Raw genomic sequence first — 13,752 nt, forward strand, 5'->3', positions numbered from 1 at the left:
TTGGGTAGCGTATGGGCCGAACAGCTGACTTTGTAAACAGCTGTTTGGCGGCCAGCGCTTTCCAACACTGCCCGGCTGAGGTGCCGCAGTTTCGTTTGCTTAATTTTATTCGAGATTAGTTTAGTTTTAAACATATCGCCCGCCCTGGACCATTAATATTAACAAGTAAGTGACTGTGTGTTCAATGGAAAGCTATGCTGCTCTGGAGGGCGGCCAGGGGCGGGGCAGGGCAATAGATTAACCGCTGATGTAACCAGAAGTTGGAGGAACAATATGTGTGCAACTAGGATCGGTAATTGTTAATCGGGAAAAGCTGTTTTATATGGGTTTTCCAGTTGGTGATTATGCCCGGATTTTGAAAGTATTACTTTCTAGTCATACGAGTTGCTATAGCTTGGTTTCATAACCCTGCCCTCTAAACTCTGCTTATCGCCCGGCTCTCAACTACACGTGTGCTTTTTCTCGGGGCACCACGACCTTTGACCTCCCCCTCACCCCTTTCCACACCCTATGTACACCCGAAAAAAAGTAATGACTCAAGAGCAAACAATTAGCCAAGTGCGCATCAGCTCCAGGAAATGTTTACCCAAATATTTCCCAATTTCGAAGTGCTAAAAATAAGCACTCGAAAGCACAACAGTGCCCCCATCCATCCTTTCCCCTCCATTGGCTCCTCGTCCGCATAAACAGTGCATCCATTTCCATACTTAAACCCAAGGGCTGCTTAGGCACAGCGGGTGAGCTCAATTTTAAACACGGGCACTCGGAGAAAATAGTGCTATATTCGGTTATATTTGATTAGAGAATACGAGTTCCAGAGGCTGGGGATAATGAGTCATACTTTTTACACAATAGGACAGAGTATTGCCTCATTCTCCTGTTCAAAAGTCTGCACACTTTCATTCATGTATACCTATACATTAATTAAATTACATGTTGTTTTTTTTTCGTTTTTTTATTTTATTATTGTTTGCTTAGAAATCACTTATTTTTAAATAATTTGTATATTTGTTTAACACTTAAGTTAAGATCATTAGACTATCACTACATGTATATTATTTTAAACAAACCTACCATATTTTTCTACCGATCTTTGTGTTCTGCCATAATGCTTAAGGGTTATTCTTAACAGTACATACATATGAAATTCAACTTTTCATTTAATTATTGTAATGCAATTTTAAAGATATTACCGCACTAGACATCGACAAAACATTAAGACTATAACTTTGGTCCTATGGACTTTCCCAATTTTATAAGGACACTCTTTTATTTATTGAAAGACAATCCTCCCACAATCCCTTATTTGTCACGATACTTCAAAGAAACCTATTTTTCCTCCGTGTACTTGCTCTAAAATGCTAAAATGTCCTATCATTTCGGTAATACATAGTACATTGCAGGAAGCCGCTTTGTTCCGGGCTTATCAGCGATTGGCAGCCTTTTGATCTTTACCCCATCGCCAAAGGCCACGACTATCTTCGAGTATCTATATATTCCGGCGACTTCTTAGCCCCAAACGCTCGTGCTCGCTGGCCGTATCTAAGCGATAAATATTTCCCGTAATTATGCACGATCGCTATTTGTTCGCCGAGCGCTTTCAGCAATTGGCATTGACTTACAGCGCCTCTGTTTGCTGTTTCTGAGGCCGTTTGAGGCCTCTCCGCTGCCAGTTCCTCCGTCATGGTCATATTCATATGCCAGTGCAGTGCCCCAGTGGCCGTCAGTCCGCGGAGAGATTCGATCGAGTGAGCTTCGCGCTTCCCAACCCACCAACTCCAAAAGTTCCAGCCCGAAAAGTGAAAACGTATTGTCAATAGGCCAGTAGTCGCAGGTGCTAACGGTAACGGTAAACATGTCAATCGCTTTTCGGGTTTGGGCCAACACTCCACTCGCACACTCTTATCGGTTATACAATATAGACGCGTGTTATTTGGGTTTTCGGGAGGGGGTTTCATTGAGGGAGAGCGGTTCGTGGGCATGACCCACTTATAGGCGAAGACGCTCCCAACCTGTCCCACAATTTTCCACCGAACGAAATAAATCCGATTTTCGTTAAAGCTGTAATGGTTAAATTACGATCTTTAAAAGAAAGAACGTCTAATAACGTTTTCGTAAAAATAATAATATTGTACAACACGTCTAATTAATAATGTTTTTATAATAAGAAAAACATATATGACAACTTAGTGTCTAATATGTACAAGTTACTAATTCTTTAAAAGGTTAAAAACAATTTTTTTGTGTAAAGTAAACCTTGTAAAGCGGTTCTTAAACCGTGCTTATAAAAATCCAGATTAAATCTCTCAATCTGAAAGACAGTCCTAAATAATTTTTATTTAATTAATTTAATTTTTAATGGTTTCTTAAAAGTTTAAGAAAAAATATTTAGCCTGTAATTTTGATAAAGCTCAAAATGTTATCTTTATTTTGTTTGGATCCAGTGATCAAAATTGTTACAAAATCTTTGTTTTAAATATAAATTTTTGGCGCACTTCTTTTAAGTCGTATACTTACAATACTTTTTTAGGAAATCAATACTAAATCGAATTTAATCATATTGATTACAGAACCCTTAATTTCTTGATGTGTAGCCCCAGCATCCACGCCCCTGGCCCTTTGGGTTTTGGGCTTGTCTTCTTGGCTTACATTCATTGTGATGCGTGTGTTTTGGTTTACTTTACTTCGGTTTAGTGCTCTCTTTTGTGAAGTTCGTCTGAGCGGGGAAACTTTCTCCGCTTCGGCGGCTCTCTCTCTTGGCCTCTCGGCCAGGGAAATCAGTTGGACCCCTTCCCATCCCCATTCATATTCCCAAGGCGGCGCCTCTGCCGCGAAGACTTTGATGACTTCTTCAGCCCAACTCAAAGTCTCTGGCTTACACACGTCCAACGCAGCTCGAGCGTGCAACAGGTTGTCTCTGCCCTCGTCCGATTTGTAAGCATTATAAATACGCCGTGATTGCGCGGGGAGAAAGTTTCCCAATGCCAATTGGCAGTGGAATTCGGGCCACATCGAGAACGCAGTTTAAATTAAACTTAAAGAACCTCTAAGCAACTTCAGTTTATAAAAGCCAACGGACTGAACTTTGGAACTTAACTCAAGTGCAAGAGATCGTAGTAGCTATATGGGAAAATAGTGATATATTTATTCAACCGTGTTACCAAAACGTGTTAACATTTTAACATTAACATTTTAACTCAACTAAAAGTGGGTGGCAAACGCAAAATGTCCATATATGAACTATATTTAGATCCTACTTTTAGTTTTACATGCGGACGAGGAAATTGACCTTGAAACAAGCATTTAAACATCAATTGCCGATACCTTTCCTAGGTTTAAAACCTCCATTTAATATAATATGTGAAAAAATTCCATGAGATAATCTATTATCAAGTTCAGGAAATCATTTCTGCTATAGACGGAATACGACTTTGATTTGAAGCACCTCCAGATTTGCCCTGTTTTCAATTTCGTACAGCCGAAAGCATTACTTACAATACCCCAACTACTTTTCTTGCAGAGCTCAGGATTAAATAGAAAACCGGAAACAATCATGGCATCCCACTGGCCCCAGAACGTTGGAATACGCGCCATTGAGGTGCTCTTCCCCTCCCAGTATGTGGACCAGACCGAGCTGGAGACCTTCGACGGCGCCTCCGCGGGCAAGTACACAATTGGCCTGGGTCAGGCCAAGATGGGCTTCTGCTCGGACCGCGAGGACGTCAACTCGCTCTGTCTGACGGTTGTGAGCCGCCTGCTGGAGCGGTACCATGTGAAGCACTCGGAGATCGGGCGACTGGAGGTCGGAACCGAGACCATCGTGGACAAGTCAAAGTCGGTGAAGTCGGTGCTGATGCAGCTGTTCGCCGAGAGCGGGAACACGGACATCGAGGGCATCGACACCACAAACGCCTGTTACGGTGGCACGGCGGCGCTCTTCAACGCCGTCAACTGGGTGGAATCCTCCAGCTGGGATGGCCGCCTGGCCCTCGCCGTTTGTGCTGACATTGCAGTGTACGCCAAGGGTGCAGCGCGCCCGACTGGCGGAGCTGGTGCAGTGGCCATGCTGGTGGGTCCAAATGCGCCGCTGATCTTCGATCGTGGCCTGCGCGCCACGCACATGGAGCACGCCTACGACTTCTACAAGCCGGACCTCAGCTCCGAGTACCCCACGGTGGACGGCAAGCTCTCCATTCAGTGCTACCTGTCCGCTCTGGACACCTGCTACAGGCTGTACCGCAAGAAGTTCGACCAGCAGCAGAAGGATAGCTCCAAGGAGCCTGCCAGCCTGAGCACCTTCGACGCCATCCTGTTCCACACTCCCTTCTGCAAGCTGGTGCAGAAGTCCGTGGGTCGCCTGAGCTTCAACGACTTCCTGCTGAGCAGCGAGGCGGAGCGGACGAAGCAGTTCCCCGGCCTGGAACGATTCAATAGCTCCACCCTGGAGAGCACCTACTTCGATCGCGATGTGGAGAAGGCCTTCCTGACGCAGTCAGCGGAAATCTTCGCCAGCAAGACCAAGAAATCGCTGCTGCTGGCCAACCAGGTGGGCAATATGTACACCCCTTCGGTGTACTCGGGATTGGTGTCCCTGCTGATCGGAGAGCCAGCTAAGGATCTGGTGGGAAAGCGCATTGGGGTGTTCTCCTACGGATCCGGACTGGCGGCCTCCATGTACTCGATAAGTGTGACCCAGGATGCGGCTGCCTTCGAGCAGTTCGTCTCGAAGCTGGACTACGTGCAGCCGCTGCTGAATTCGCGGGAGAAGGTGGCCCCCGAGCAGTTCTCCGCCCTGATGGAGGTGCGGGAGAAGAACAACCATGCGGCGCCCTACACGCCTACAGGCAGCATCTCCACCCTGTTCCCCGGCACCTACTACCTGAAGGACGTGGACTCGCTGCATCGTCGCACCTACGAGCGCACGCCGACCATCAGCAATGGGGTGCACTAACCCCGGGCTGACGGCCCTTTGGTTCGGTTCTGGTTTCGCCTCCAACTCGACAATAACTTCAACTCTCTCGACCAAAACCACGTATGCTGTAGCTGTAGACGGTAACTATTTATAACTGGTGTGATCCCAGGGGTCGCTTTCCTTTCTCTCTTTTTAACCGGGTCCTAATCGCATATATAGTACTACACCTATTATTTATACAAGCTTGCGAATTAAATCTTTCATCCAGTCAGACCTTATTTATACCATGAAACAAGTCTTAACTAGCATCGGTACTGCAATTTATGCCTATAAATGTACAATACAATACTTATACCTGTGTGTAAGGCACACAATCAATTGTTTTACGAACAATAAAAATCAACAAAGTCAAATGAACTCTTCGGCTATGATTTACCTTGTTATTTATTAAGCAGCTCATCTTGGCAATGTAGATGGCCATCTGAAATAATGTATATAGGAGCATATTCGATTTGATGGCAGCGGCTGATTTGCATATCTTCGGATTACAACGCTGTAAACTTGTAGAAAGTTACGCCTAAGGCAGAGATAAATAAAATTAATTAGGGGCCAGATTATGTTGTGCAATAGATTTTACCATTGGGATTGACGCGTGTGATGAACTGACTCTCCGATTGGAAAACTCCCAACTTGTTGCTGGCATCGTATAGATCCTGCACGCGATATCCCTTGGGATTGGTCAGCTTGAGGTCCTTGGCTGTGAAGGGGATCCTGTAGGGAGCTCCATCATCTCGGCGACTGACGAAAGCTACGGCATACGAGTGATGTCCACTCTTGGTCACTGGAGTAATAGGTCGTCTCCAGACTTCGATTTGGTTGCGGGTCAGAACTCGAAGCCCCTGGATGCCCAGCTCGTCCTGGTTGACAGCAATTACCTCTCTGCAAGGGGAAACTGGTTACACTTAAGTATTATAAATATTTGTAGGTAGACCAACCGATTCTGCAGAATATCCTTGATCTCAGGTCGCACTGCCGCCAGATCATTCGACATAATTAAAGGCGCCGCCATAATCGCCCAAATGGCCATCTGCAGCTTGCTTTGATCATAGCTGAGACCATAGTTTCCCAGCAGAAGCATGTCGGGATCGTTCCAGTGTCCTGGACCGCCATGCGGCTGAATCCTGTCTTGGTTCTTGGCAAAGTAGTCCATGATCTGCATGAGTGACTCTAGAGAATCATCGATATCATCCCAGTTGCGCCACAGATTGCAGTGCTTCTTGAGGGACTCGTAGTCGGGCATTTCCCCGGCCTCCTCTTGATAAGCAGGCCAACTACAGGAATACACCATCGGTCGACCCGTTTCATTTAGGAGACGTCCGAACTCCGGATATCCGGTGGCCATATCGCTGATATTGGCATAGCATCCATCCAGTTTCACATAGTCTACATCCCACTCGGCGAAGGTCTGGGCATCCAGCTTCATATGCTTTATTACTCCGGGATAACCAGCACAGGTATTGGTGCCGTAGTCCTGGTACAAACCAAACTTCAGGCCCTTGTTGTGGATCTGAAAAATATTAAGATGATACAGGTTCTTAAAGGGATATAAATCTTATAGTTTACATGATCTGAAAGCGCATTTAGTCCGCTGGGAAAGCGTTTCTTGTCTGGTACTAGTTTCTGGGTTCTGTTGTCACGATCCTTCTCCAGCCAGCAATCATCTATTATGATGTACTCGTAGCCAGCATCCGCATAGCCCTCGGAAACCAAAAGATCTGCATGTCTTCGGAAAAGATTCTCACTGAAAGGGGTTTATAAAAAGGGTATATTTATGGTGATAAGGATATTCAGAGGCTTTTACCTGATGCACTCGTCGGGATAAAGTTGACAATCGGTTATGCAACGGAATCTGAAAGTTATAAAAATGAAGGATATAGTATCTCCTTATCTAAGAATATTAAACATCACGTTAGGCAAATAACTTAAAAGATAATTAAACTATAAGTCTTATTACAAGTTATTACTAAACACGCTGAGCCTCATGCAAAGGCTTAATTTTTATCAAATATTTAAGGCCACGTGAAATTTAATATGCAACCTAATGGTGATATGATCCATTTTGTAGATAAAGAGTAACAGATTACTCACCGCTCCCAGGACATCCAACCCATGGGCGGTCTGAAAAGCAGGGAATTTCAATTTAGTAAAACAGAATTCAATCATAATAAAAAACTTACTTGAGTGCCAGACCATTATCGAGGCCCAGGGATAGTTGTAGAACCTGTAGCAGGAGGATCCCTCCCAGTAAGACGCCCCACGTTCCGTACATCGCGACCAAGTGGCACCGACTGAATCCTGGCCTTTGGGCTCCCAGGGAATTTATATTCTCTTGCGGCGGCACTCCAGATAAGTCTGTGTTTGCCCGGGGCACCTGAAGAGTTGGGAAGGGGAGGACCAAGAGCTGAAGACCCGGCAGAAGGTTAGTGGCTAATTGCTATTGCAGTGGAGCACACCCATCGACTGATTGGTGTTCGCCGGGTGGAACAAACAGCAGGCTTTTTCGATTGCAGGAGGAGCCCCTTATCACGCCAAGTTCACAGCGATCACAGGGAGCAAACAGTGAAAAGTGAGGAGAGGACGGCGGTCTCTGATATGCTTTTGTTGTTCAATTCTGGCGCTGTTTGCCAGCTAGATTCGACTACAAAGTTGGGGAACTTGGGGAGCATAGGCTGGAGCATTGGACTAGTGATGGGCAGAGCTTATCAAGTAGGTACTACCACTGGTGTGGTACTCAGTGTGCAGAAACGAAAGATCTGTACAATACGATTATATTATTTATATTTCCAAATAATTTTGGCCTTTTTTCAAATGATTTGGGAATGCCAATAAATAATATCAAAATTATATAAACATATACATCACAATTTATTTAAAAACGTTTTTTTTTTTTAATTAGATTCTGTATCGTCATACTTTTACGATTAAATCAAGCATTTAGATACTAATCAAAATTTCACATTCTACTTTTAAAAACTACTTTTGGTTTACCACAAGATTGAGAAAACTGGTCTTAATCCATCCAAATTCTATGTATATCTGCCCCCTAAATATTATCATATATTTTTTTAGAGTTTTATTAATCATCAAGGTTTTCTTAGCATTTAATATGAATTTTCTCATACAAAAAAGAAGCTTTTTAACTCCCCCGTACCAACTTTTGTTGGTACTGCTTACTGTACCTTGGGTACCTATTTTTAATTTGATTGCGACCTAGGCCCAACGAATGCTACCTTTCCCAGCTCTGAATGATCGTTTTGTTGCTCCCTTCTGATAGCGAGTACATATACACATGTGTTTTGCTGAGTTGCAATTACAAATGCAATTACTAAACCCAGTGCCGCTGCACTCTTCAAAGGCTTTAATTAAATTTTTGACCCAAATGTTACTCTTATCGCTTTTCCACTTACAGATAACCGAGCTGACTAATTGAAGCCGGCGTTTTGTTATTGATTTTTTGTACTCCTGATTTTATTTGTTTGATCAGGTCAGCATTAATATTCAAGTTACGCGGATTATCTTTTCGCTATGTACACAAAAATCTGATTCTAAAAAATGCCACGAAACCAGTGTTGAATGTCGATTTTAAAAAGCAGCTGAAACATGATTTTAAAAAGGTTAAAGTTTTTAATAGTTAAGGCAATATTAAAATTGGATAAAAAAAATTGTTAGTAAATTGCTTAAATTAAAATTTTAAGAGTTTTGTTGAAATTCATTGAGTTAACTTTTAAAACAAAACCGACGAAAAGAAATAATATATTAAAATTTATTAGGAATATCATTGCCATACAATTTTGAATTTATGTATAGGCCAATTTAGAAATAAATAAGCAAAATTTATGGAACATATTACGGAAAGATTATTCAGAGTTTTCTCAGAAACTGTCGCCTAAACCAGTACTTGAAGACACATATTAAAATCTCTGAAGACATTATATATATAATTTTGGGTAAACGATTTAAAGTCTTATTAAAATTTTAATTTACGCGCTCAAGTCTACAAGTTTTTGCAAATTTTAGCTATAAAATAGCTAGACTCAATAGCATCGGGTGTTTTCCAACACTGATATTATAACAAAACTCCAGGTAGGGGTCACACTGGTGTTTTTGGCGTGATTCCGTTTGATTGAATTTTTATTATTTCCTCCGTTTCTAGAGGATTTTGAGCATGGTATTTCAGTTGCCTACGACCACGGCCGCTCCGATAGGAGGCGGCTCCTCCTTCTCCTTCGGCCTGAGCACGGGAACTCCCTCTGCAGCCGCCGCCCCAGGAGCACCAGCCACCGTTCCCGCCACAAAACCCACATTCTCTTTCGGAGGCCCAGCCGCTGCTACTAATATTGGTGGCGGAGATGCGGACAACAGCAAGGCACAGGCTCCACCGGCATTCGGATTTGGCCTAGCGGCACCCGCTTCAACTCCCCTCACGCTGGGCACTCAAGCCACAAATCCGGTGTCCACTTCTGCGACAACGATTGCAACCTCCGCCGCTCCTCCCGTCTTTGGAGGCTTCTTGGCGCAGCCGACGGCAGCGGTGGCGCCCAGCTTGGCCACCAGCACACCAAACACGGCAGCACCCGCCACTGGCTTGCTAGGCGGCACAGGACTAGGATTAGGAGCTCCAAAGAGCACTGCGGCTGCTCCCACAACACTGACAGCAGCTCCAGCGGCCGCAGCTCCGCAATTGGGTGTCGCACCGGCTCCAACTCTAAGCACCGGCGGAGCTTTTGCCAACCTAACCACCGAGACCAAGACCACGGACTCCGCGGCCGTCTCCACCGCCTCGCAGCTGTCGTACAACCAACTGGAGGAGCACATCAACAAGTGGACCCTAGAGTTCGAGGAGCAGGAAAAGGTGTTCACCGAACAGGCCACACAGATCAACGCCTGGGACAAACTACTCATTAGCAACAACCAGAAGATCGTGGAGCTCAACGATGCCGTCAAGAAGGTGAAGACCGACCAGCAGGTGCTCGACCAGGAGTTGGAGTTCATAGCCACGCAGCAAAAGGAGCTGGAGGACAGCTTGGCGCCGCTGGAGAAGGAGTTCGTAAATCTCCCCAGAGTGGACATGGAGCGCAGCCAGACCTATTTGATGGTGGAGAACCTGGACACGCAGCTGAAGCAGATGTCCGAGGACCTAAAGGAGATCATCGACAACTTAAACGAGGCCAACAAGGGCCAGGACACCACTGATCCCATCATTCAGATAGGCAAGATCCTCAACGCACACATGAGCTCCCTGCAGTGGATCGAATCGCAGTCGTCGAACATCTGCAAGAAGCTGGACGACATTGGCAAGATTCAAGATTCCCAGAAGCGGGACATCTTCCGAGCTCCCTATTAAATATTAGACTCTAAAGGCTTGTTAACTTGTAACTACTAAAAGAATAAAGTTCTTTCCCATGAGAAATACTATTTTTAGTTTTTTTCCAGAATATTTTATTTAAATCATACAGCTTTCAGTTAATATCCCTTGAAGTGCTTAAGCCTATAGAGCGGCACGCCCTTCTCGGCAGCGAAGGCCAGGAAGCTGCTATGCGGCGAGAAAGCCATGGTGTACACCTTGCCCACGTTCTCGGTCTGAGTCGGGAAGTTGGAGAACACGGTAGCACTGGGGAAGTGGGCCAGCTTCACAGCGTTGGGTGCCGCGGAGGAGCTCATGGCCAGCAACTCAGACGAGTGATTAAACTGCAGATCCGTGATGCAGGTCCGCAGGTTCATGAAGCGCTTCTCGGGCTGTGGGGCTTTGGAGGTCATCACGTTCTCATAGTCGTAAATGTTGACCACGCCCTCTTGGCTGCCAGTGGCCAAAAGACGTTGATTGGGGGCCAGTTGGATGGACTGTCCATTGATGCAGCCGTCGTCCAAGAAGACGTGCTCTATAAGGTTCTGCCGGAGGCTTAAAACATTAACATTGGAAGTGGTCCCGCAGACGAGGATCCTTCGGGAGTCCCCAGACCAAGTGAGTCCCTTAACCTGGCCCTCCTGCTTGAAGCTGTGCAGCAGCTCATTTGTGTTGGCCGTGAGCAGATGAATGGCTCCGAAGTGTCCAGCGGTGACAATGAATTTGCCACACGGTGAGACTTCGAAGTTTCCCATGAGTCCTACGTTGCCCGGCAGCATCAGCTTGGTTTCCTTTGCCTCGAGCAGATCGTAGGCGAAGTAGAATTTCCTGTACGAACCAAAGAAAGCCTTCGTGCCGCAGGGAGCGATTCTGGTGCAGCGCAGCGGGAACCTTTTGAAGCAGATGCTGTGCAGCTTCTCGTTCTTCTGTCCGTCCACCGTGTAGATGGTGGCTGTGGAGTCCGCTTCACCAGACACCAGGGCTGCGGTACTGGTGGGATGGAACTGAACGCTGGACACCGTGGCTTCGGATTTGGAGGCTCTGTTCAGGTCCTTAACTCGCTTGAAGTTCAGCGTTTTCTGGGGCAAATCGCTCCTCCGGGCCTTGTGGTCGATAAAGCCCACTGTCTTGAGCAGTTCTTCGTCGGAGGAGTGGTCCTCCTCGTCGTCGTCCTTTATCTTCTTCTCTGCCCACTTGGGTTGGTTGAGAGTGCGATGGAATCGCGCCGTGAGGTACTCCTTGTAGGACTTGTCCTTGCGCAGGTGATTCAGGGGACCCGTGTGCTTGGTGGGCTTCTTAACATCGCCCACCTGGAGGTCTTCGTCGTCGGAATCCGACCAGGCTGCCTTCCGCTTTTCCCCTTTCTTCTGCTGGCCGGGTTCCTGCTCCTTGTCGTCGTCCTCGACGTCGTTTGGCTGCCACTTGTGGCCCACGGACTTGGCCAGATTGGCGAGGAAGCGCTGCCTGTCCCCAAAGATCACCTTTTCCATGGGAACCTCCACATAGTTGAGTTCCTTCGCCTGCGAGGCCTTTGGAATGAAGCGTTTCCTTTCCTCCTGCTTCGGTTTCTCCTGCTCCTGCTTGCCGTACAGGGCCATCAGGTCCTTGAGATCCTCCAATCCATCGCTGGACTCGTCTGCACTCATGGTTCTTGCCGGGAATGCCCTAAAATTCGTTTATTTTCGCGTTGGCTGCTCAAAAATTTACACGTGCAGCTGGTCGGGAAATTCACTAACGCCTTGAAGGCAAAATACCACAAATCAAATAGGTATCGATAAGTGTGACCCCCAGCGATAACAAGTGTGAACAGATATCTGTGGAAGGGCGCCAGAATTTGAACTAAGGGTATAAGCAATGGAATTTACAGTATTTTTCATTATTAATAAGGTTTTACTTTCTTGAACATATTTATTTATGTTTAAGAATATACATTAATAGCATATACATTTTTTTGCATATTAAATGTGGAAGTTTTGGTTTTGTTCAGTTCTAAGAAAATAGTATAATTGTTTTCTATATAAATTGTATTATTAAACTTTAACATAGTGTACTTTGAAGTATCTTAATTATACCAATTTCATTGGCGCTTCTTTTTGGGAATGTTTCCCTGACACACTTGTAAATGACGGCTTAGGAAGCCCTCGAGTTTGTACATCCGGCCACAACGATAGCAGATGAATTCGGCCTTTCTCTTGGGGGGCACATCGCGCCCTTTGCCGACCTCCTGGCTCCTCAGCCGCTGGACACAATTGTCGCAGGCATAGCGACGGGTCACCTTACCGGGTTGAAAATGGGCCACAAACTCGTTCCGGCAGAAGAGGCAATTGAAGAACTTGGAGACGTTGGAAGGGCCATCCTTGGCGGAGTCTTGCTTGCGTTTTGGGGTCTTCAGATAACTCGTCAAATGAGTTCGATATTCCACCTCCGTCTCGTACTCCGCATGGCAGGACTCGCAAATTCGTTTGGTTCCGTGAAGGACCCTGTGGTCCCTCAAGGCCGCCACGGTGGGGAAGGTCTCCTGGCAAAGGCTGCACTGCAGCGGCGGCATCACAATCCCGTCCTCCTTCATTTTTTTGTAGCGCCTCTCGCAAGCCAGCATGTGGACCTTGAAAGCACCGGCCGTGCGAATTCCATTGCCACAATACGGACAGTGGAAAAGCAGCGTGTTTTTGTCGGGAATATACAGAGGCTTTTGCTTCACGAGAGGCTCCTGAATCTTCGGCTCCGAACAGGGGGCTATGTACACCCGGGTTTCTATACCATTTTCCTCCTTCACCGACAACAGAGTGGCCGGTTCCAGATCCACAGTAATCCATTCGCCAGTACTTGCCATGCTGCGTGGTGTTTCGCCGGGGAGAAGAAAGAAGAAAGTGAGAAAGTGGGAAAGTCGCCTGTCATCCTGTCTGATGGATAGAAAGTACTCGATTCCCGATACTAGGAAGCTATCAGGGCTGGCGAAGAAAGAAAGGTATTACGCCAAAAGTATACAACATAATTTTTACCTTTTTGAACTTGGTGCTTTAACCGATTTTTAATTTTAGCCAACTCTCATTTAACGGATGTTTAAGAAACTAGAAGAAGCTTTGTTGTTCTGTACATCTTTTTTGGTAGAAAGAAACTGTTATTTCATCAGTAACTCATCTAAAAATGTCCTTAAAATAAATTTATATTTATTTTGTACATTTTTCAGGCAGTAAGCCGGTTATAAAAAGAGTTTCAGCAAAGGAAACTACTTATAAAACAAAAGGTTTGCAAACATAACTCTTACATATTGGCATTTTTAAAAAATATGTACATTTTTTAAATTGTTAACGTAATAAAATCTTTCTAAAAACATAGACATATAGACTATACCTATGTTAATTTAACACACACTTTACTATTTTTAAGGTGTCTATAATAATAAATAGTTATTCAAGCTACAAGAAAATAGATC

General features: G+C 45.4%; 5 protein-coding genes across 9 annotated transcripts; 2 read left to right on the forward strand and 3 right to left on the reverse strand.

Annotated features, from left to right (window-relative positions):
• The first annotated feature begins 16 nt into the window (after window positions 1-16).
• Window positions 17-5,329, forward strand: Hmgs (hydroxymethylglutaryl-CoA synthase). 4 transcript variants are annotated; one of them, XM_017073148.4, is made up of 2 exons: window positions 17-165; window positions 3,521-5,329. In XM_017073148.4, the coding sequence occupies exon 2, from the start codon at window positions 3,554-3,556 to the stop codon at window positions 4,949-4,951; it is 1,398 nt and encodes a 465-aa protein (XP_016928637.1). In that variant the 5' UTR covers window positions 17-165; window positions 3,521-3,553; the 3' UTR covers window positions 4,952-5,329. The 4 variants fall into 4 exon arrangements, with proteins under 4 accessions (XP_016928637.1, XP_016928640.1, XP_016928639.1 ...); XM_017073151.4 differs by lacking the exon at window positions 17-165 and adding an exon at window positions 1,698-1,843; XM_017073150.4 differs by lacking the exon at window positions 17-165 and adding an exon at window positions 1,703-1,849.
• A 9-nt stretch (window positions 5,330-5,338) lies between these two features.
• LOC108009093 (alpha-N-acetylgalactosaminidase) lies at window positions 5,339-8,520 on the reverse strand. Of its 2 annotated transcripts, none has more exons than XM_017073154.4 (8): window positions 8,380-8,520; window positions 7,150-7,373; window positions 7,061-7,090; window positions 6,774-6,821; window positions 6,536-6,713; window positions 5,908-6,479; window positions 5,550-5,851; window positions 5,339-5,489 (listed from the first exon to the last, which is right to left on the reverse strand). In XM_017073154.4, the coding sequence occupies exons 2-8, from the start codon at window positions 7,239-7,241 to the stop codon at window positions 5,458-5,460; spliced, it is 1,254 nt and encodes a 417-aa protein (XP_016928643.2). In that variant the 5' UTR covers window positions 7,242-7,373; window positions 8,380-8,520; the 3' UTR covers window positions 5,339-5,457. The 2 variants fall into 2 exon arrangements, with proteins under 2 accessions (XP_016928643.2, XP_016928645.2); XM_017073156.4 differs by having other exon boundaries at window positions 7,150-7,343; window positions 8,380-8,508.
• A 533-nt stretch (window positions 8,521-9,053) lies between these two features.
• On the forward strand, window positions 9,054-10,382 carry Nup62 (Nucleoporin 62kD). Its single transcript, XM_036813388.3, has one exon. It carries the CDS (start codon window positions 9,138-9,140, stop codon window positions 10,314-10,316), a length of 1,179 nt encoding a protein of 392 aa, XP_036669283.2. The 5' UTR covers window positions 9,054-9,137; the 3' UTR covers window positions 10,317-10,382.
• A 5-nt stretch (window positions 10,383-10,387) lies between these two features.
• Window positions 10,388-12,034, reverse strand: wcd (U3 small nucleolar RNA-associated protein 18 homolog wicked). The gene has a single exon (XM_017074969.4). The coding sequence runs from the start codon at window positions 11,960-11,962 to the stop codon at window positions 10,436-10,438; it is 1,527 nt and encodes a 508-aa protein (XP_016930458.2). The 5' UTR covers window positions 11,963-12,034; the 3' UTR covers window positions 10,388-10,435.
• Window positions 12,035-12,301: 267 nt separating this feature from the next.
• On the reverse strand, window positions 12,302-13,278 carry LOC108008232 (transcription factor E4F1). The gene has a single exon (XM_017072023.3). The coding sequence runs from the start codon at window positions 13,147-13,149 to the stop codon at window positions 12,394-12,396; it is 756 nt and encodes a 251-aa protein (XP_016927512.2). The 5' UTR covers window positions 13,150-13,278; the 3' UTR covers window positions 12,302-12,393.
• Between the last annotated feature and the right edge of the window lie 474 nt (window positions 13,279-13,752).

This window comes from Drosophila suzukii, chromosome 2R (genome assembly GCF_043229965.1).
Source record: "Drosophila suzukii chromosome 2R, CBGP_Dsuzu_IsoJpt1.0, whole genome shotgun sequence".
NCBI classification, from domain to species: Eukaryota; Metazoa; Arthropoda; class Insecta; order Diptera; family Drosophilidae; genus Drosophila; species Drosophila suzukii.

Excerpts from the sequence above, each read along its gene's own strand:
- Hmgs (XM_017073148.4), top strand. The coding sequence starts at position 3,554 with ATGGCATCCCACTGGCCCCAGAACGTTGGAATACGCGCCATTGAGGTG.
- LOC108009093 (XM_017073154.4), bottom strand. The coding sequence starts at position 7,241 with ATGTACGGAACGTGGGGCGTCTTACTGGGAGGGATCCTCCTGCTACAG. Across the intron at positions 7,091-7,149 it reads GATAATGGTCTGGCACTCAA|ACCGCCCATGGGTTGGATGT; the intron begins GTAAGTTTTTTA and ends CCTGCTTTTCAG. Across the intron at positions 6,480-6,535 it reads TAAATGCGCTTTCAGATCAT|ATCCACAACAAGGGCCTGAA; the intron begins GTAAACTATAAG and ends AATATTTTTCAG.
- LOC108008232 (XM_017072023.3), bottom strand. The coding sequence starts at position 13,149 with ATGGCAAGTACTGGCGAATGGATTACTGTGGATCTGGAACCGGCCACT.
- Nup62 (XM_036813388.3), top strand. The coding sequence starts at position 9,138 with ATGGTATTTCAGTTGCCTACGACCACGGCCGCTCCGATAGGAGGCGGC.
- wcd (XM_017074969.4), bottom strand. The coding sequence starts at position 11,962 with ATGAGTGCAGACGAGTCCAGCGATGGATTGGAGGATCTCAAGGACCTG.